Source organism: Macaca fascicularis, chromosome 8 (assembly GCF_037993035.2).
Source record: "Macaca fascicularis isolate 582-1 chromosome 8, T2T-MFA8v1.1".
NCBI classification, from domain to species: Eukaryota; Metazoa; Chordata; class Mammalia; order Primates; family Cercopithecidae; genus Macaca; species Macaca fascicularis.
The window spans coordinates 45,861,944-45,879,267 of NC_088382.1; the positions used below are offsets into that span (position 1 = coordinate 45,861,944).

General features: G+C 38.6%; 1 protein-coding gene across 6 annotated transcripts in view; it reads left to right on the forward strand.

Annotated features, from left to right (window-relative positions):
* The window catches only part of POLB (DNA polymerase beta), a 39,685-nt gene that overhangs the window by 9,366 nt on the left and 12,995 nt on the right, over positions 1–17,324 (forward strand). For all 6 annotated transcript variants that reach the window (XR_012416402.1, XR_012416403.1, XM_073998737.1 and 3 more), the window contains 6 exons: positions 1,229–1,303; positions 2,230–2,288; positions 4,764–4,813; positions 7,878–7,929; positions 9,484–9,538; positions 9,634–9,706. Coding sequence is in view for 4 of the 6 variants with exons in the window: in XM_073998737.1 (XP_073854838.1) it covers positions 1,229–1,303; positions 2,230–2,288; positions 4,764–4,813; positions 7,878–7,929; positions 9,484–9,538; positions 9,634–9,706 (364 nt within the window). In the remaining 2 variants the exon portion in view is untranslated. The remainder of the gene's footprint in view (positions 1–1,228; positions 1,304–2,229; positions 2,289–4,763; positions 4,814–7,877; positions 7,930–9,483; positions 9,539–9,633; positions 9,707–17,324) is intronic.

Consider the following 17,324-nt stretch of genomic DNA (forward strand, 5'->3'; position numbering starts at 1 on the left):
CAAATACATGCAGTGTGGAGAAAGATGTGAAAAAAAGGACACTCATTTACTGCCCATGAAAGTGTTGGTTGTTACAGCCTTTCCGAAGGCTGCTTTGTCAGAATGTATATATCCTTTGACCTAGCAATTCCACTTTGACATATTTTTCCTAAGGAAACTAATAGAGATGTGTAACTACTAGGATTCATTAATTCATAATTTTTGATCACCTGTATGCCAGTCACTAGGGATAAAACAATGAAAAGACAGGATCTCTGCTCTCCTAAAACTTAGATTCTAGAGAAGTGCTGCCCAATACAGCAACCACGAGCCACATTTGGCCGTTGAGTTCTTGAAATGTGGATGTTGTGACTGAAGAATAGAATTTTAAATTGTAATTAATCTAAACTTAAATTGTCATATATGGCTAATGTACCACGTTGGAATGTGCAGTTCCAGAGCAGTGCTTCTTAGAACGAGGTGTCTAGGCCAGCAGCATCAGCGTCCCCTGAGAACTTAGGCATATTCTTGGCCCTACCCCAGACATGGTGAATGAGAAACTCTAGGGTGGAACTCAGCATTCTGTGTTTTACCAAGTGCCCCCATGTGATGCTGATGTATGCAGAAGCTTGACAACCTCTGTTCCAAAGGAATTTTATGAATATTATTATACTGTCAAATAATTGGAAACAATATACATGTTTACCTGGAGGGTATTTGCTAATTAAATTATTATGCATTTATACAATGATATACTGTGCAGCCATTAAAGATACTGTTGGATTTATTTATTGGTATGGAAATTTGCTCCTGATGTATTAAGAACAGAGTGTGTACGTCACCCAACTAATTCTGCCTATATTTGTAAGCAGAAAAGATGTCAAATAATATATACCAAATGTTGGAGAATGAGTTTACAGATGATTTTACTTTTCAGGGTAATGAAACTGGTAAGTGAATGCTCTTCTTTATGCAACTCTGTATTTTCTAATTTTTCTATAACAAAAGTTAATTTTAAATAAGATATATTTATAATTATTTTGTCAGGGTTTCCCTCTTGTCATTCATATAAGCATTCTGTCTTTGGGAGAATTTATTTTCACTGGGGTTCAATTTTCTATATCCTTTATTTCAAAACCTTATCACATGGTATTTATTTGTTTTTCATTTTCTGCTTTTTACTTTATCTTTTAATGATTTGGTAAGCATTATATTCATATGACTTTTATATTTCTAATTTTCCATGTAGCCTGGAGTAGGAACAAAAATTGCTGAAAAGATTGATGAGTTTTTAGCAACTGGAAAATTACGTAAACTGGAAAAGGTAAAATTTTAACTTGTTTACTTCATTAATTATAGTATCTGCCTTTATGGCCACTATGTAGCGTCATTGCAGGGTGACTGATGCCATTCACTCTAGTGAAACTCACAGGAAATGAGGTGAGTGGAGTTGATGGCTTTAACTATTGTATCTTTAAAATTTTGAATATTGTTTCTATAAAATGTTCACTTGTTTTATGTGGCATTTAAGCGACTGTTAATACCTATAGTAGAGTTGGCTCATCATTTTCAGTACTATTCAGAAAAGAGATTATGAACTTTTGACTAAAAGATCGTTATCTTTTAAAATTTATTTATTTATTTTTTTGAGACGGAATCTTGCTCTGTCACCCAGGCTGAAGTGCAGTGGTGTGATCTCGGCTCACTGCAAGCTCCGCCTTCCGGGTTCATGCCATTCTCCTGCCTCAGCCTCCCGAGTAGCTGGGACTACAGGTGCCTGCCACCATGCCTGGCTAATTTTTTGTATTTTAGTAGAGATGGGGTTTCACCGTGTCAGCCAGGATGGTCTTGAACTCCTGACCTCGTGATCCACCTGCCTTGGCCTCCCAAAGTGCTGGGATTACAGGCATGAGCCACTGCGCCCGGTCATCTTTTAGAATTTCTGTGTTTAAACTCTCCCAAGCATTTTTATGGTTTTATTTCAGCCCTATGATAGTAATTATATCACTTCTGATCTGTTATGAATAGACCTTTTAAAAGTATTGGATAACTTAAGAGATAAGACATCTTCAGTTACTCTGTTATTCACCTTTTACTCCCTAGATTACCTGTGAATAATTTTGTGTGGGTCATCCAGGCAATTGTAAATAGCTCTTCATGTCTTTTAGCAGACTGGTATGTTTCCAATAAGATCATTTAAGTCCTCAAAGCATTCTTAAATTATTGTTAGACTTTTTTCTTTTCTTAAAGATTCGGCAGGATGATACGAGTTCATCCATCAATTTCCTGACTCGAGTTAGTGGCATTGGGTAAGAACTATTTTTTAAGCAGACACAGTCGTCAATTGGCTTATTTTTCTTGTTAGCCAAAGTAAATTACTTGCTGTTTCTCAAAACCTGTACTTCACCACCTCTCTACCTTAGCCATACAGTTCACCCTTCCATAGCTTATGATCTGAGGCTGATTCTTCAGATAATGCCTCTACTGTAAAGGCCCCATCCAAGGCAAATGTTACCTCCTTCATGAAACCAGTTTGGTTCCCCAGCCAGAAAGAACCTCTCCTTCCTCTGAACTCCACTACCACTTGTTCCGTGTGCATCTATTTCCTGCTCCAGCTTGGCGTCTTTTGTTTCTATTTATATTTATTATGATATTTATCATAGCACCTCATGAATGGAACAAGCCCTCAATTTTTTTTTAAATTATTTTTTATTGAGACAGGGTCGCTATATTGCCCATGCAGGCCTTAAACTCCTGGGCTCAAGTGATTCTTCTTCCTCAGCCTCCCAAGTAAGGCTTGGATTATAGGTGCACACCCCCTTGCCCAGCTTCAGGCATTTTTAAATGAAGGGATTATTATCTTAAAATTTGAACTAGTACCAAGGGGGGCTTTTTTGACACTGGCTGAAGTAAAGATTAACATTGAAATATTAAGACTTTAGTGCTCTCATCTTTATGGCATGGGGCATTCCTTTAAATATAATGATTTGTTCTTTAAATGGCAGCATTTTCAGTGAAAGTTATTCTAAAACATATTAAATTCTTAAACCTAGTATATTGAAAATGAGCATGACTCCTTGGGGGACTCAAGGCCATTTTAAAATTTTCATTAGAGGAATTACAATTTTTTTTTTTTTTTTTTTTTAGAGATAGGGTCTTACTCTGCCATCCAGGCTGGAGTGCAGTGGTGCTATTATAGCTCACTGTAACTTTGAACTCTTGGGGTAAAGTGACTCTCCTGCCTTAGTACTCCTTTTGAGTAGCTGAGACGAAGGGTTGTGCTACCATGTGTGGCCAATTTTTGTTATTTTTTGTAGAGAAGATGTCTCCCTATGTTGCCTAGGCTGGTCTTGAATGCCTGGCCTCAAGCAATCCTCCCACTTCAGCCTCCCAGAATGCTGGGATTATAGGTGTGAACCACAAGGTGTTTTAGAGAGCATCTATTATCCCTTTTTTCCAGGCAAGAGAACTGAAAGTTGAATATAGAACATGAGTAACCATGGCAGAGCCAGATTTGAACCCATATCTTCTGACTCCGAGTTCAGTTCTGTTTCTTCTATGCTGCATTGCCTTCCTAACTAACATCAGTATCAGTTTCTATATCACAATATAATGTGATGATATTTGCACAGCTTATTGAATGATATAGGTTTATTTGTCCCAAAACACTGTGGCCTCAGACTGTTGTGCTTGCATGTTTATATTTGTGTGTATCCTTTTCTTTCTGTTCCCCGCTCCTGCTTTATTATGCTACAAACTGGTATGGTGAGAAGAGAGTCAGGAAATCTGAGTAATGGTCCCAATGCTAGCACCAGCTAGATTTGTGACCTTAGCAAATCGCTTCATCTTTCTAGGTTTCTGTGTTCTTCCTTATGAAATAAGAGAGAAGTTGGGTTAGTCAGTAAGGTTCCTTCTGCGCCCATCCTATAAGAGCATCTTTAGTCATTTCTGACATTCTGATTTATTTATATGAATAAAGTGATATTTTAGAAACCTAAATCAGATTTTGTCATTGCTTTGTGTGGTGTCTTCTAATAGCTTTCCATTGCACTCAGAATAAAATCCAAACCTATCACCATGACTGTAAAAGCACAGCAGAGTGTAACACCTGTGTACTGCTCCATAGCACCTCATACCATCACTTACATCACTCTATGCATCCTAATTTTTCTCTTCTCTTGAACAGGCCAAGCTCATGCCAGCCTTAGGGCCCTGGCACTAATTGTTTCCTTTTCCCGAAATGTTTTTCTCTTTGATCTCCTAGATAGCTGGTTCTTTAGTCATTCAAACCTCAGCTTAGGTATCATCTCAAAGGCCTTATACCACTCAGTCTAAAGTAGGACCCAGCCATTCTGTCATATCATTCTATTTTAATTTATCCACTGATATTTTTCTTGTTTATGTAACTATCTATTGTCTCTATCTACCCACTTACATTCTTATTCCTGCTACGTTTTCACCACCCAGAAGAGTATCTGACACATAATGGCTCTTAGTAAATCTTAGTTCAATGAATGAACGGTTTTCAAGTGCCATCTGTACATGCGCAGTATGACAGCAGCTGCTTAGACATCTTTTTCATGTCTGAGTTCATAGTTGTCTTCCTAATGATTGACACTTCAATAATTCATACTTTGGATAAAGTTAAACATTACCAAAGTGGCCATGCAACATTTTAGCAGGTCTTGTTTAGCTTAATAGCAACTCTTCTTACTATTAAGACATGGTTGTTACAAGAATCCCAAGTTTCACCCATTATTGAAGTAATGCTTTTCTTTTTGTAGTCCATCTGCTGCAAGGAAGTTTGTAGATGAAGGAATTAAAACACTAGAAGGTGAGTATGACTGTAGGTCACTAATTCCAGGTTAAATATGGTCCTGAAGTACCATTAGTGCTCTAACAAACTTCAAATTGAAAAATCCATTCTCAATCAGATACAAATGATAAGATTTTCTTTTTAACTCTGTAGTAGAGTAGGTATAGGGTATAGTTTATATTACCATCATAAACATTTTTAGGTTTGTAACTAACTCAGAGAAAACTAAGAAGACCAAGAACTAGGGCCGGGCATGGTGGCTTACACCTGTAATCCCAGCACTTTGGGAGGCAGGCGAATCACTTGAGGTCAGGAGTTCAAGACCAGTATAGCCAACGTGGTGAAACCCTATCTCTACTAAAAATACAAAATTAGCCAGGCGTGGTGGCAGGCACCTGTAATCCCTGCTACTCAGGAGGCTGAGGCAGGAGAATTGCTTGAACCCAGGAGGCAGAGGTTGCAGTGAGCCGAGGTGGTGCCACTGCACTCCAGCCTGGATTACAGAGTGAGACTCCGTCTCAAAAAAAAAAAAAAAAAAAAAAGACCAAGAACCAATCTCTTGACCTAAAAGCAATGAAATAGTTATCATTTGCAGATTTTTCAAATATCTAAATTGCCTTTATTTCTTTTTCTTTTTTTGAGTTGGAGTTTTGCTCTGTCACCGAAGCTGGAGTGTAGTGGCGTGATCTAGGCTCACTGCAAGCTCTGCCTTCCGGGTTCATGCTATTCTACCTCAGTCTCCCAAGTAGCTGGGACTACAGGCACCCACCACCACACCCAGCTAATTTTTTTTTTTTTTTTTTTGTATTTTTAGTAGAGACGGGGTTTCACCGTGTTAGCCAGGTTGGTCTCGATCTGACATCGTGATCTGCCCACCTTGGCCTCCCAAAGTGCTGGGATTACAGGCGTGAGCCACTGCGCCCAGCCCCTTTTATTTCTTTAATAAAATTTTAAGCAATAAAATCTTGTATCAGATTAAAAGCTAAGTTATATATTATTGAGAAAGATTCTGTAAGAGATTTGTAATGGTTATTAAAGAAATTTTTGCTTTGAAAAAAAAGATAAAAATACAGCCTAACAAGTAATTATAAAATGTTTTCCTTAAATATAGTAATCCTTTACATGTAAGTATCTCTTTATACTTTTCATGGGTGTATGTACACATATGGATTCATTACAGCGTATCCTTGGCATTTGGGATTTAGTATTTGTGAGTTCAGCTGTTTGCAAGCAGTCCAGTGGTTAGGCAGGTTTTGGAGACTGACCTGGCTTTGAATCCCACCTCCACTACTTTTTTAAGAATGGATGACCTTATTGCTTCAGTTTTCACACCTACAAAATGGGTATTTGTGCTTCATACGATTAAATGCAATAATGTATTTAAAGCCCTTAGCAGAGTGCTTGGTACATAGTAAGTACTACTTAAAAATGGTAACCAACTCTTATGAGGCATGATTAGTAATATTACTAAGTTAAGAATTTGTGTGAGCCATATTGCTAGAGAATGAACTCTACATGTGCATCTCATAGGGGGTTTATGCTTTGCTGCTTGTGGTATAGACAGCTTATATGAGAGAAATGATTGGCTAAAGGGGTCAAGAATCTGTGGGTTTCTTGGAGGTATTGAGTTGCATCTCTTGGGAGTGTCAAGGATCTACTGTTCTGGTTTTTATATTATTTTACAATTCACAGATAAGTAATACAACTATTGATATCTATAACTATATATATCTATATAACACACTCAATATTTCCACTTCAGTTTTAGTCATATACCTTAGTGTATTCTGTGTGCACACAACCATAGGAAATATTAAGTGCTCTATGTTTCATAAAGATGCTTATTTTTCTCCATTTTATATCTCCAGAGTGAATGTGTGTATTTGTGACTATAAGGGGGCTTGTAGGAATTGCTTTTTAAGCATGTTTATCTTGCTGTTTCTTTAACAAGGCTCACAGCTGGACTCATGTCCAATAAAGGGACACCTGAATGGAACTAAGTCACTTTTAGACTTAATATGGGATGTTACGACAATTTTTAAGTTAAAAAATGCAGGTACAGTAATAGTTTTCCTTTCAAAAGGATTTTTTTTTTTTTTTGGAGACAGAGTCTTGCTCTGTCTGCCCAGAAGTGCAGTGGTGCGATCTCAGCTCACTGCAACCTCTGCCACTTGGGTTCAAGTGATTCTTCTGCCCCAGCCTCCTGAGTAGCTGGGATTACAGGTGCGCAGCACCATGCCTGGCTAATTTTTGAAGTTTTAGTAGAGATGGGGTTTCACCGTGTTGGTCAGGCTAGGCTCGAACTCCTGACATGATCCTCCCGCCTCGGCCTCCCAAAGTGCTGGGATTACAGGCATGAGCCACTGCGCCCGGCTTCACAGGATTTTTAGCACAATGACTGCACAAATCTACTACTCAGTACTAATGGAATGAAAGAGTGAAAGAAAAATGAATAATATGAATAAACCTAGTTAATCAGAAAACATTTAGAAGTTGTTGTTACTACTGCTACTCTTAGAATAAATTAAACCATATTGGTTCTTATAAGGTTGTTTTTTGCTGTAGTCAGTAAAATTTGGTGTCATTCTGGTTTTTTGTTTGTTTGTTTGTTTGTTTTTCCTGAAATAGGGTCTCACTCTGTTGCCAAGGCTGGATTGCAGTGGTGCAATCTTGGCTCACTGCAGCTTCCACCTCCCGGGTTCAAGTGATTCTCTTGCCTCAGCCTCCCAAGTAGCTGGGATTACAGGGGCACACCACCATGCCCAATTTTTTGCATTTTCAGTAGAGATGGGGTTTCACCATGTTGGCCAGGCTGTTCTCGAACTCCTGACCTCGTGATCCGCCCGCCTTGGCCTCCCAAAGTGCTGGGATTACAGGTGTGAGCCACCGTGCCCAGCCCTAAGAGTCACTTTTATCTAGCTCTTCATATCTGAAATTTTTTTCTCATTATGTTTTCAGTCATTTCAGTGTATTTGTTCCCCAGGTGGTTCTTTATAAAAAGTCATTGAGTTTAGCATTTTTCCCCTGAAAAGCATTTAAATTAACATGTCAATTTATTTATCTTTATTTATCTTCTGTACAGATCTCAGAAAAAATGAAGATAAATTGAACCATCATCAGCGAATTGGGCTGAAGTAAGATGGCAAATTTTCTTTTGACACTTGAGATGTAAAAGTAAAATTTTTATAGACATTCTTTTATATACCACAAGGACTCTTCAAACTTAGCTAAACCACAACCATTTTCCTATTCAGAAGTGCTAAGATTTGTGGACTTCTATAGAGTATCTACCTGTGTTCACACAATGCTTTCACTTTTGCTTTCTAGTTTACTTGTTTTGAGGATTTCCCTTATTCTTTCGACTTAAGCAGGGAACTTCCTCTTGAAATACCTAGGACTGAGTGTATCAGGCAGTCAGTGGGTTTTTATTTCATGCTCACATTGTACAAAGCACTACACTAGGTTTGAGGTAAAGATATAGAGAGGTTGAGTATAACTTTTAAGGAGTTTATAGTCTACCCAAGAAGATAGGACATGAATATGAAAAACTAAATTAAAAAAAAGGACAAACCTCATACCTAAATAACCATATAGGAATAACTCCTAGGCATATTTCTATATCAGCATCAATAATTATTTTGTACAGTTATAGTGCATAAGCACTATATATATCTCTTCTGGCATTATATAGTGTTGTGGGTGATTCAGTTCTAATAACCTTTTGAATTTTCCTATTGATGCTTTACCATAATATTTTAAACTTACACTACCATTCCAAAATCTTGAGCCAGTAAGAGACCTAGATGGTATGATTCTTGCTTTCCTGGCATTTCTGTAGTAAATGGAGGTCTTCTGAAGAACTGGTTTGGTGAGAATTGGCTGTGAACAGGCGCTTCATCATGCTGAAGCATATGCTTAGATGTTGTTTCACACTGAGTTTCCTAACAGCCTTATTGAGATGTAATTCATATGTCCTGTAATTCATCCATTTAAAATATACAATTCAGTGACTTTTAGTATATTCACAGAGTTGTGCAACCATCACTACAGTCAGTTTTAGGACATTTTGTTATCTCAGAAAGAACCCTGTACCTATTACTAGTCATTCCCCCATTGCCTCCCCCTACACCCACGTTAGACCTAGGCAGCTGCTCATCTACTTTCTATCTCTACGGATTTGCCTATTCTGGACACTTAATGTAAATGAAGTCATACAGTATGTGGTCTTTTGTGACTGACTTCTTTCACTTAGCATATTGTTGTCTGAGTTCATCCATGTTACAGGATAGTATTTGAAAATATAATTTTGCAGGTTGTAAGAGCCATAAACCATAACCCCTTGCCTTGTCAGTAGAGAGCAGTCTACTTTGAAATTATGCCCTAACTTAAATGTATTTATTTACTCTTGTTACATGAATAGGTAGCTTATTTACAAATAAGTTTAGATGGAGTCTTTGAAATATTACAAAGGATGACACTTAAGGATTTTGATCCAATTTAGGAATAAACCTTCCCCCATTCATCCCACCCCCAATTTTGCTGTTGTCTTCTCAATGAATTCATTCTAGCCTTGATTTGTGAGAATGATCTGCTGGTATGGCCTGGACAATTGTTATAAAAGACAATTTAATTTTTAAGGAGATTTAAATTTTGCAAAAATCTTTTGTCTACTTATTCTGTCTTTATAGATACTTTGGGGACTTTGAAAAAAGAATTCCTCGTGAAGAGATGTTACAAATGCAAGTAAGATGTGTCAAATTATATTCTTTGATTAGAATTGAGAGTGTCACGTGTGAAAAGCCATTTTGGGAATACTGACTTAATTTTTCTTCTATTAGGATATTGTACTAAATGAAGTTAAAAAAGTGGATTCTGAATACATTGCTACAGTCTGTGGCAGTTTTAGAAGAGGTAACATACTTCCTAATGTTGGGTTATTTTTGCCCTGATACTAAAATTGCCTAATGTATGTGAAGAACTTGGATTAAAAAGATGTAATTTGTGGTACTTCATAGACTCACTAAGACCTAGTAGTATTAGTTAAGGGTATTTGTTTATAGATGGGAATATGTAACAAGGGGAAATTCATCCTGATTTTATTATAGGATGATATTTTAATGACTAGTTTTAATGACACTTATTAAATGACTTTAAGTATATTGAAATGCTAGTAATGGTAGTCTTTGGCTCTTTGGCTAGATGATAGTGAAATTGTGGGTAGTTTTGTTAATTTACCTTTCTTTTTCTTTTTCTTTTTTTTTTTTTGAGACAGAGTCTCACTCTCTCACCAGGCTGGAGTGCAGTGGTGCCATCTTGGCTCACTGCAACCTCTGCCTCCCAGGTTCAAGTGATTCTCCTGCCTCAGCCTCCTGCGTAGCTGGGACTACAGGCGCGTGCCACCATGCTCAGCTAATTTTTGTATTTTTAGTAGAAACGGGGTTTCACCATGTTGGCCAGGATGGTCTCAATCTCTTGGCCTCGTGATCCGCCCACCTCGGCCTCCCAAAGTGCTGGGATTACAGGCGTGAGCCACCATGCCTGACTGCCCAAGTTTTCTATAATAGAGCTAAGAATAATGTTTTAGAAGTACCAGTTCAAAACCAATTCTTACAACAAGCGGATTCATCAGAAGAGTTCTGCTTACTATGTGAATGTGAGCAAAGAAAGAACTACACAATCCTGGTGTCTTACTGATTTAAAATTTTGAAAAACTCATACATGCTTAAAAATATTAACTTTTGGCCAGGCACAGTGGCTCACGCCTGTAATCCCAACACTATGGGAGGCTGAGGCGGGCGGATCATGAGGTCAGGAGATCGAGACCATCCTGGCTAACACGGTGAAACCCTGTCTCTACTAAAAATACAAAAAATTAGCCGAGCGTGGTGGCGGGCACCTGTAGTCCCAGCTACTTGGGAGGCTGAGGCAGGAGAATGGCATGAACCTGGGAGGTGGAGCTTGCAGTGAGCCGAAATCACGCCACTGCACTCCAGCCTGGGCAACAGAGCGAGACTACGTCTCAAAAAAAAGTTAACTTTTAAAATTGGAGTAGAAAAACCTTATTTAAAACATTTTAGAGTATGTTGGAGTAGATAGAATAGATACCTGAACTGAATCTCTGGTCACCTATGGAATTTTGTCTAGGAAGTAGGTGATGGCCTGTCAGGAATACTCTGGGTAGCTGCTGTAAGAATCTAGAGTTGGGGAGAGAAGACTAAATCCATACTCACTGATTAGTAGAAAGAACGTTGGACCGGGGTCAAAAGACCTGGGGTCTGAGGCCAAATCTACCACTGTTATGTCTCTCCTGATCTTAGATTCCATACTTGCAAAATGAGAGAACTGAAATTAACCAGTTGTTCAAGTATGTCTGCATCAGAAATACCTAGGACTTAAAAAAAAAAAAATACATGTTGTTGTACCCTCCTACAAATCTGCTAAATAAGAACCTCCTTAGGTGGGAATTGGGATTCTGTCTTTTCAAAATGTAGATTTGGAGGTACAGCAAGCCACATGCTTGCTATCATGGCTATGACAACCTTCCTGGATTTATTTATTTCTATTTTATTTTTACTTTTTTGGGTATGTTGTATGGTTATATGCTTTCACATAAAAAGGTATACACTAAGATGTCTCACTTCCACAGTCCCTGTGCACTCCTTCCTACTCCTTCCTACTAAGTCCCATTAAGAACCACTTCCCTATGGATTCTTGTAATGTTTCTTCCTGAAAATACAACTACATGTTAGTATACCACCTTTATTTCTTTCTTCTCCCTTTCTTTCATAAAGTAACATAATATGTATACAATACTATACCTTGCTTTTTTCACTTACAAATATATCCTGGAGATTTTTCCATATCAGTATGTAGAAAACTTCCTTCTTTATTTATTTTTTGAGATGGGGTCTCTCTCTGTCACCCAGGCTGGAGTGTAGTGGCGTGATCTCGGCTCACTGCAACCTCCGCCTCCTGTGCTGAAGTGATCCTCCCACTTCAACCTCTAGAGTAGCTGGGACCACAGGCATGTGCCAACACACCCGGCTAATTTTTTTTTTTTTTTTTGGTAGAGACCTGGTTTTACTATGTTGCCTGGGCTGGTCTCAACTCTTGGCTCAAGTGATCCACCCACCTCAGCCTCCCAAAGTGCTGATATTACAGGCATGAACCACCGTATCTGGCCCCTTATTCTTTTTTGTAGCTGCATAACATTCAGTTGTATGCATGTATCATACTTCATTTATTTATCCAGTCCCCTATTAATGGACCCTTGGGTTGTTTCTGTTTTTTTGCTCATACAGTTTTTTTGTTTTTGTTTTTTTAGATAAAGTGAAACGTTGTTGGTAGGCAGAGGGTGAAAGACATCCAGCTTTTAGGAGAAGGAAATGAGAAGAAGAGAAGGCGTAGAATTTCCTTTACTAAAATAGCTTCCATGGATGTCCAGTACACAGTCTAGTCTTCTTTTTCTTTTTGAGTTGGTGTCTCGCTGTGTCGCCCAGGCTGGAGTGCAGTGGTGTGATCTCAGCTCATTGCAACCTCTGCTTCCCAGATTCAAGCAATTCTCCTGCCTCAACCTCCTGAGTAGCTGAGATTACAGGCACACACCACCATGCCTGGCAAATTTTTGTATTTTTTTTTTAATTATACTTTAAGTTCTAGGGTACATGTGGATAACGTGCAGGTTTGTTACATATGTATACTTGTGCCATGTTGGCATGCTGCACCCATCAACTCGTCAGCACCCATCAACTCGTCATTTACATCAGGTATAACTCCCAATGCAATCCCTCCCCCCTCCCCCCTCCCCGTGATAGGCCCCGGTGTGTGATGTTCCCCTTCCCGAGTCCAAGTGATTTCATTGTTCAGTTCCCACCTATGAGTGAGAACATGCGGTGTTTGGTTTTCTGTTCTTGCGATAGTTTGCTGAGAATGATGGTTTCCAGCTGCATCCATGTCCCTACAAAGGACACAAACTCATCCTTTTTTATGGCTGCATAGTATTCCATGGTGTATATGTGCCACATTTTCTTAATCCAGTCTGTCACTGATGGACATTTGGGTTGATTCCAAGTCTTTGCTATTGTGAATAGTGCCACAATAAACATACGTGTGCATGTGTCTTTATAGCAGCATGATTTATAATCCTTTGGGTATATACCCAGTAATGGGATGGCTGGGTCATATGGTACTTCTAGTTCTAGATCCTTGAGGAATCGCCATACTGTTTTCCATAATGGTTGAACTAGTTTACAATCCCACCAACAGTGTAAAAGTGTTCCTATTTCTCCACATTCTCTCCAGCACCTGTTGTTTCCTGACTTTTTAATGATTGCCATTCTAACTGGTATGAGATGGTATCTCATTGTGGTTTTGATTTGCATTTCTCTGATGGCCAGTGATGATGAGCATTTTTCATGTGTCTGTTGGCTGTATGAATGTCTTCTTTTGAGAACTGTCTGTTCATATCTGTTGCCCACTTTTCGATGGGGTTGTTTGTTTTTTTCTTGTAAATTTGTTTGAGTTCTTTGTAGGTTCTGGATATTAGCCCTTTGTCTGATGAGTAGATTGCAAAAATTTTCTCCCATTCTGTAGGTTGCCTGTTCACTCTGATGGTAGTTTCTTTTGCTGTGCAGAAGTTCTTTAGTTTAATTAGATCCCATTTGTCAATTTTGGCTTTTGTTGCTGTTGCTTTTGGTGTTTTAGACATGAAGTCCTTGCCCATGCCTATGTCCTGAATGGTATTACCTAGGTTTTCTTCTAGGGTTTTTATGGTATTAGGTCTAATATTTAAGTCTCTAATCCATCTTGAATTAATTTTCATATAAGGAGTAAGGAAAGGATCCAGTTTCAGCTTTCTACTTATGGCTAGCCAGTTTTCCCAGCACCATTTATTAAATAGGGAATGCTTTCCCCGTTTCTTGTTTTTCTCAGGTTTCTCAAAGATCAGATGGCTGTACATGTGTGGTATTATTTCTGAGGACTCTGTTCTGTTCCATTGGTCTATACTCTGTTTTGGTACCAGTACCATGCTGTTTTGGTTACTGTAGCCTTGTAGTATAGTTTGAAGTCAGGTAGCGTGATGCCTCCAGCTTTGCTCTTTTGACTTAGGATTGTCTTGGCAATGCGGGCTCTTTTTTGGTTCCATATGAACTTTAAAGCAGTTTTTTCCAATTCTGTGAAGAAACTCATTGGTAGCTTGATGGGGATGGCATTGAATCTATGAATTACCTTGGGCAGTATGGCCATTTTCACGATATTGATTCTTCCTATCCATGAGCATGGTATGTTCTTCCATTTGTTTGTGTCCTCTTTTATTTCACTGAGCAGTGGCTTGTAGTTCTCCTTGAAGAGGTCCTTTACATCCTTAGTAAGTTGGATTCCTAGGTATTTCATTCTCTTTGAAGCAATTGTGAATGGAAGTTCATTCATGATTTGGCTCTCTGTTTGTCTATTACTGGTGTATAAGAATGCTTGTGATTTTTGCACATTAATTTTGTATCCTGAGACTTTGCTGAAGTTTCTTATCAGCTTAAGGAGATTTTGGGCTGAGACAATGGGGTTTTCTAAATATACAATCATGTCATCTGCAAACAGGGACAACTTGACTTCTTCTTTTCCTAACTGAATTCCCTTGATTTCTTTCTCTTGCCTGATTGCCCTAGCCAGAACTTCCAACACTGTGTTGAATAGGAGTGGTGAGAGAGGGCATCCCTGTCTTGTGCCAGTTTTCAAAGGGAATTTTTCCAGTTTTTGCCCATTCAGTATGATATTGGCTGTGGGTTTGTCATAAATAGCTCTTATTATTTTGAGATACATTCTATCAATACCGAATTTATTGAGCGTTTTTAGCATTAAGGGCTGTTGAATTTTGTCAAAGGCCTTTTCTGCATCTATTGAGATAATCATGTGGTTTTTGTCTTTGGTTCTGTTTATATGCTGGATTACGTTTGTTGACTTCCATATGTTGAACCAGCCTTGCATCCCAGGGATGAAGCCCACTTGATCATGGTGGATAAGCTTTTGGATGTGCTGCTGGATCTGGTTTGCCAGTATTTTATTGAGGATTTTTGCATCGATGTTCATCAGGGATATTGGTCTAAAATTCTCTTTTTTTGTTGTGTCTCTGCCAGGCTTTGGTATCAGGATGATGTTGGCCTCATAAAATGAGTTAGGGAGGATTCCCTCTTTTTCTATTGATTGGAATAGTTTCAGAAGGAATGGTACTAGCTCCTCCTTGTACCTCTGGTATAATTTAGCTGTGAATCCATCTGGTCCTGGACTTTTTTTCGTTAGTAGGCTATTAATTCTTGCCTCAATTTCAGAGCCTGCTATTGGTCTATTCAGGAATTCAGCTTCTTCCTGGTTTAGTCTTGGGAGAGTGTAAGTGTCCAGGAAATTATCCATTTCTTCTAGATTTTCTAGTTTATTTGCATAGAGGTGTTTATAGTATTCTCTGATGGTAGTTTGTATTTCTGTGGGGTCGGTGGTGCTGACCCCTTTATCATTTTTTATTGCATCTATTTGATTCTTCTCTCTTTTCTTCTTTATTAGTCTTGCTAGCGGTCTATCAATTTTGTTGATCTTTTCAAAAAACCAACTCCTGGATTCATTGATTTTTTGGAGGGTTTTTTGTGTCTCTATCTCCTTCAGTTCTGCTCTGATCTTAGTTATTTCTTGCCTTCTGCTAGCTTTTGAATGTGTTTGCTCTTGCTTCTCTAGTTCTTTTAATTGTGATGTTAGAGTGTCAATTTTAGATCTTTCCAGCTTTCTCTTGTGGGCATTTAGTGCTATAAATTTCCCTCTACACACTGCTTTAAATGTGTCCCAGAGATTCTGGTATGTTGTATCTTTGTTCCCATTGGTTTCAAAGAACATCTTTATTTCTGTCTTCATTTCGTTATGTACCCAGTAGTCATTCAGGAGCAGGTTATTCAGTTTCCATGTAGTTGAGCGGTTTTGATTGAGTTTCTTAGTCCTGAGTTCTAGTTTGATTGCACTGTGGTCTGAGAGACAGTTTGTTATAATTTCTGTTCTTGTACATTTGCTGAGGAGTGCTTTACTTCCAATTATGTGGTCAATTTTGGAATAAGTGTGATTTGGTGCTGAGTAGAATGTATATTCTGTTGATGTGGGGTGGAGAGTTCTGTAGATGTCTATTAGGTCTGCTTGCTGCAGAGATGAGTTCAATTCCTGTATATCCTTGTTAACTTTCTGTCTCGTTGATCTGTCTAATGTTGACAGTGGGGTGTTGAAGTCTCCCATTATTATTGTATGGGAGTCTAAGTCTCTTTGTAAGTCTTTAAGGACTTGCTTTATCAATCTGGGTGCTCCTGTATTGGGTGCATATATATTTAGGATAGTTAGCTCTTCCTGTTGAATTGATCCCTTTACCATTATGTAATGGCCTTCTTTGTCTCTTTTGATCTTTGATGGTTTAAAGTCTGTTTTGTCAGAGACTAGTATTGCAACCCCTGCTTTTTTTTGTTCTCCATTTGCTTGGTAGACCTTCCTCCATCCCTTTATTTTGAGTCTATGTATGTCTCTGCATGTGAGATGGGTCTCCTGAATACAGCAAACTGATGGGTCTTCACTGTATCCAGTTTGCCAGTCTGTGTCTTTTAATTGGAGCATCTAGTCTATTTACATTTAAGGTTAATATTGTTATGTGTGAACTTGATCCTGCCATTATGATATTAACTGGTTATTTTGCTCGTTACTTGATGCAGTTTCTTCCTAGCCTCGGTGGTCTTTACATTTTGGCATGTTTTTGCAATGGCTGGTACCGGTTGTTCCTTTCCATGTTTAGTGCTTCCTTCAGGGTCTCTTGTAAGGCAGGCCTGGTGGTGACAGAATCTCTAAGCATTTACTTATCTGTAAAGGATTTTATTTCTCCTTCACTTATGAAACTTAGTTTGGCTGGATATGAAATTCTGGGTTTAAAATTCTTTTCTTTAAGAATGTTGAATATTGGCCCCCACTCTCTTCTGGCTTGTAGAGTTTCTGCCGAGAGATCTGCTGTTAGTCTGATGGGCTTCCCTATGTGTGTAACCCGACCTTTCTCTCTGGCTGCCCTTAAGATTTTTTCCTTCATTTCAACTTTGGTGAATCTGGCAATTATGTGTCTTGGAGTTGCTCTTCTCGAGGAGTATTTTTGTGGCGTTCTCTGTATTTCCTGGATTTGAATGTTGGCCTGCCCTACTAGGTTGGGGAAGTTCTCCTGGATGATATCCTGCAGAGTGTTTTCCAACTTGGTTCCATTTTCCCCCTCACTTTCAGGCACCCCAATCAGACTTAGATTTGGTCTTTTTACATAATCCCATACTTCTTGCAGGCTTTGTTCATTTCTTTTTCTTCTTTTTTCTTTAGGTTTCTCTTCTCGCTTCATTTCATTCATTTGATCCTCAATCGCTGATACTGTTTCTTCCAGTTGATCAAGTCGGTTACTGAAGCTTGTGCATTTGTCACGTATTTCTCGTGTCATGGTTTTCATCTCTGTCCATTCGTTTATGGCCTTCTCTGCATTAATTAT